The 4,323-nt window shown below is 56.3% G+C and overlaps 1 protein-coding gene across 1 annotated transcript; it reads left to right on the top strand.

Moving 5' to 3' along the window:
- Positions 1 to 76: 76 nt before the first annotated feature.
- On the top strand, positions 77 to 3,148 carry LOC104524315 (ectonucleoside triphosphate diphosphohydrolase 8; the record flags this gene model as incomplete). The annotated part of the gene is made up of 5 exons (XM_010167148.1): positions 77 to 307; positions 1,308 to 1,571; positions 1,938 to 2,048; positions 2,416 to 2,553; positions 2,939 to 3,148. Coding segments are annotated over 5 exons (954 nt in total), but the record flags the coding sequence as incomplete, so codon positions are not given.
- Between the last annotated feature and the right edge of the window lie 1,175 nt (positions 3,149 to 4,323).

Below are 4,323 nucleotides of genomic sequence, written 5' to 3'. Positions count from 1 at the left end.
GGTCTGGGCTGGGAAGCTGATGCCCCAGAGGTTGCCCTTTGGCAGGTCCCTGTGGGTAACTCCTGGTGCTGGGCAGGTCTCCTTCACAGGGAAGTGGATCCACCCCCCAACAGAGGATGTGGTCGGAGCTCTGGACCTCGGTGGGGCTTCAACCCAGATCACATTCCTTCCTGGGACCACCATAGATGACAGCAGCACAAGAACCCTCCTCAGGCTGTATGGGACCAACTACTCCATTTACACCCACAGCTACCTCTGCTACGGGCAAAACCAAGCCCTGAAGATGCTGATGGCATCTTTACACCAGGTAACCACCTCCAGCCTTGTCCTCCTCCACTGCAGCCTGAGCTCCGATCTCCCTGACCTGGGCAGGCAGCACCCGGTGGTGTGGTGGCTGCTGGACTCGGTGCCTTTGTGGAAGCACCAGTGCAGATGGTGGATCCAACAAGACCACCACAGCAGGAGCCATCACAGGGGGGTCCCAAGAGTAAGGGCAGGATTGAGCTGAGATGGACACCCTAAAACAGGATGTCTGACCATGGATGCTGCCAGGATGGTGGGTGCCTGGGATCCCTGTCCCAGGGACATCTTACCCACTAGAGCTCCATCCCATTCCTGATGGAGGGGGCTATGTCAGCCCAGCTTCAGTCACAGGGGGCTGGAATGACCCAGCCCTGGAGGAGGGAACCTGCTGGGTGCTGGGAGGATGAGGAAGACCCAGCAGGATTTCATGACACCAGGATGGTAATGTTGGGTTTTTTGGTAGAAATCTGAACAAGCTGGTCTTCAGCAGTAGGTGCTGGGCATGGGAGAGTGGAGGGAGGTGCTGCTGCTGCACGGTGGGACCTTCATGTCCATAGCTTGGCTGTGGGGTGAGGGCTCAGCACTGGTTTGTTCTGGTTGGAATGGGCAGAAGACCACATCCAGAGCACATTGCAAAGAGAAATCAGTGTCTGTTTTGTTTTGCTCAAATGGCTTCTTGGCCTTGGTTCTCCCCTGAGTCTGGTGACCCTACAAAGGGAGAGTGGGGACAAAATGGGTCCATACTCAGCAAAGGGTGTAAACCCCTAAATCCTTGGGCATGCAACCATCACTGTAGCTGATTCCTGACCACAGCGTGGTCACATCATGCTTGTCCCCAAGATTCTGTGCCTACACCCTGTGGAGGAGACTCCATGGGTGATGAGCCCAGCATGCTAGTGTCCTTCACCTGGGTGTGGGAACAGGCGCTGTCTATGGGCTGTTTCTCTCCTTTCCATCCTCATCCTCAGTGCCAGGGTGATGCTAACAGCTCCTGCTCTCTCCAGGGCAGCCCATCTGCCCAGCAGATATCACACCCCTGCTATCCCAGGGGATACCAGGAGAACATCACCATGGCAGACCTCTACAACAGTCCCTGTGTCCATGCACCGAGCCCACCCAGCCCTACACAGGTCCTCACGGTGACGGGGACGGGAGATCCAGTGCTGTGCAGCATCTCCATCCAGAAACTCTTCAACTTCAGCTGTGGGGCCAACAGGACGTGCGGTTTCAACGGGGTTTATCAGCCGCCCGTGCGGGGCCAATTCTTCGTAAGGAGCCTCCGTCCCCGTGGCTGTGGTGGGGGTGTGGGGTTTTGGGGTACCAGACACTGGCCAGGACCCCCAGAAAACTGCTGTAGGATGCAAGTTGGAACAGTGCCAGCCCTGAAAGCTGGGATGTGCCAGACACAGAGACATGCAGGCTGCTCACCAGCGTGCCAGACCCTTGGTTGTCACAGCACCAGTCTGTTTCAGTGTGGGGAGCAGTCCCAGCGGGTCAGCAGGCATCACCCTGTGGTGCTGGTTGGAGAGGTGGCCTTGAGGACCCTTGCAGAGCACCTGGAGTGATGGGCTGGAGGGGTGGCAGGGGCCTGGGTGCTTCACTAACCTGCTGCTTTTGATCTTAAACATCCACAGGCCTTTTCAGGGCTTTATCACAACCTTCACTTTCTGAACCTGACTGGAGGGCAGTCCCTGAGCTTGGTCAATGCCACCATCTGGCAATTCTGCACCAGCAAGTGGGAGAAGGTGAGATCCTGCCTAGGAGATGCCAGCCCCAGCCCACATTTCTCCTGGGTGCTGGGCAACCTGAGGACTTGTCCATAGTCCATCTTCTGCTGTGTAGACAGCAGCTGGAGGGAGCTGGGAGGAGCACAAAGATGGACTAGATGATCCTTGATGTCCCTTCCAACCTGGTATTCTATCATGATTCAATGATTCTGTCTGGACAGGGAGAGGGATGGGAGGGCAGCCCACCACCTCCGAGATCCTCCTTGCTCCCCAAGCATTCCCAAGTCTTTGCTCCCAGCTGTGCTGTGGGTCTCTTCCCTGCAGCGTGGGTGCACCGAGCGCTGCTCCGTGCTTGTAGCCCTCACCTGTTCCTCCACCTCTGCAGGTGCAGAAGAAGTTCCCCACCACGAACAGGACCCACCTCCGTGACACCTGTGCAGCCAGCTCCTATGCCCTCATCCTGCTCCTGCAAGGCTACAAATTCAACGAGACGACGTGGCTTACGATCCGCTTTGTCCGACAGGTAAGGACGTGCCCGGCAGCTCCCAGCTTCCACGCTTTGTGCCATGAAATGGCTCTTGCCCACCTTGTCCCTGTCCTGCCTGAGTGGGGGATCCGGGGATAATGGAGCAGCACAATCTGCTCCCCATGCCCAGGGCAGTGAGAAGGACCGAGTAAGCAGCTCTTGAGTTACACTCACAGGTACCTGCTGGGACATCTGCCCTGGGTGATTTATGCTGTCCCCCAGCTTGTCTCACTCATGGGGTGTCTGCAGACCAAGGTGTGCACAGATATGGTGGCTGTGGAGCAGGACCTGGGAGTGCAACTGCAAAGGTTTTCTCTAGCTCTCTGGCTTGCCCTGGTGCTCTGCAGCCTCTCACATCCCTCTTCCTTCTCTGTCTGCACAGGTCACTAATGTAGACGTGGGCTGGACTCTGGGCTACATGCTCAACCTCACCAACATGATTCCCTCAGAGATTCCCCAGAGAGTCGTAGGGCTCCAGAGAAGCAACTGGATAGCAGCCACAGTTTTACTGGCCATCATGCTCATCCTCATCTTCTGCCTTCTCACAGTCACAGGCTGCCAGAAAAACTCCTCTGGTTATGAGAGTCTCTAGCAGCACTGAAGCCCCTCAGTCCTGCTGCCACACTTGTGTGAGGAGCTGCAGACTGGGGCATCACCCCCCACGTGTCCAGGAGCTGTGAACTGGTCATGTGTGTCACCTGTGTCCTGGCCTGGTGACCTGGAACTGGCACAGGCTGTAAGAAATCCTCCTTGTAGCCGTGTGCTGTGTGATTTTCCTGTCCCCTCGCTGCTGGTTGGAGATGCTCTAGGAGGGAGGGCACAGCCAGGTGGGGCAGGGGCTCAGCACTGGCAGTGTGGGGACCACAGGGATGTGGGATGGGTTGAAGATGGGAGGGGTGGGTCTGGGAAGAGAGAAGGGATGTCTGGAAGCAATGGGATCATCACGAGGCTGGTTACAACCTGCAGCAGATACCCCATGTGAGGCAGATGTGTCCTGCCCCATCCTGGGACAAGAGCCTGCATGGCCCATGGCCACCAAGAGAGTGGTCAGACCCTGTAACAGTCTTCCTAGAGAGGTGGTTGATGCCCCAAGGCTGTCAGTGTTTAAGAGGCATTTGGACCATGCCCTTAAGAACATACTTTAACTTTTGGTCAGCTCAGAAGTGGTCAGGAAGTTGGACCTGATGGTCATTGTAGGTCCCTTCCAACTGAAAAGATTTGATTCTATTTATTTCTAATATTTCTGTTTCTATTCCAGAGGGGCACTGGCACTGTGGGCCCAGTAGATGAGACTCAGGCTCTGCCCAGGACTGGGAAGCCCTGTGAGATGGGGGATGGCAGCAGCCTCCTGCTCTCCTGGATGAGGTTCTTCTCTGGTCTGGTTGCACCCTGTGTCTGTGCCAGGCAGACATCCCACCCTCCCTTTCCAGCACACAGGGTGATTTGGGAATGCTGCTGGGACATGTCAGGGGCAGCTCCCAGGACTCCCCTTACATTTTTGGGGAGTCCCACTGGCAGCCAGTGGATGGGTGAGGTGAGACACCCCATCTCTGAGAAGGAAAAGGCCCATCCTCATGCTCTGCTGGCTCCTCTCCGAGGTCTGGCAGAGGTCTCCAGGGCCATGTCCCGTAGCACTGAGCGATGTTGACTGTCCCCTCAGTCCCCATCATCATCACCAGCCCTTACCTGAGAGGCGGAAACAATAAAATCATAACTGATTAGGAGCAAAGGAACAGGCACATTCGCTGCCTTTTACAATGTGTATTT

The sequence above is a fragment of the Antrostomus carolinensis genome, unplaced genomic scaffold (assembly GCF_000700745.2).
Source record: "Antrostomus carolinensis isolate BGI_N321 unplaced genomic scaffold, ASM70074v2 scaffold34870, whole genome shotgun sequence".
In the NCBI taxonomy this organism is placed as follows: Eukaryota; Metazoa; Chordata; class Aves; order Caprimulgiformes; family Caprimulgidae; genus Antrostomus; species Antrostomus carolinensis.
The sequence above is the reverse complement of the archived record's forward strand: the minus strand, read 5'-3'. Positions and strand labels throughout refer to the sequence as shown.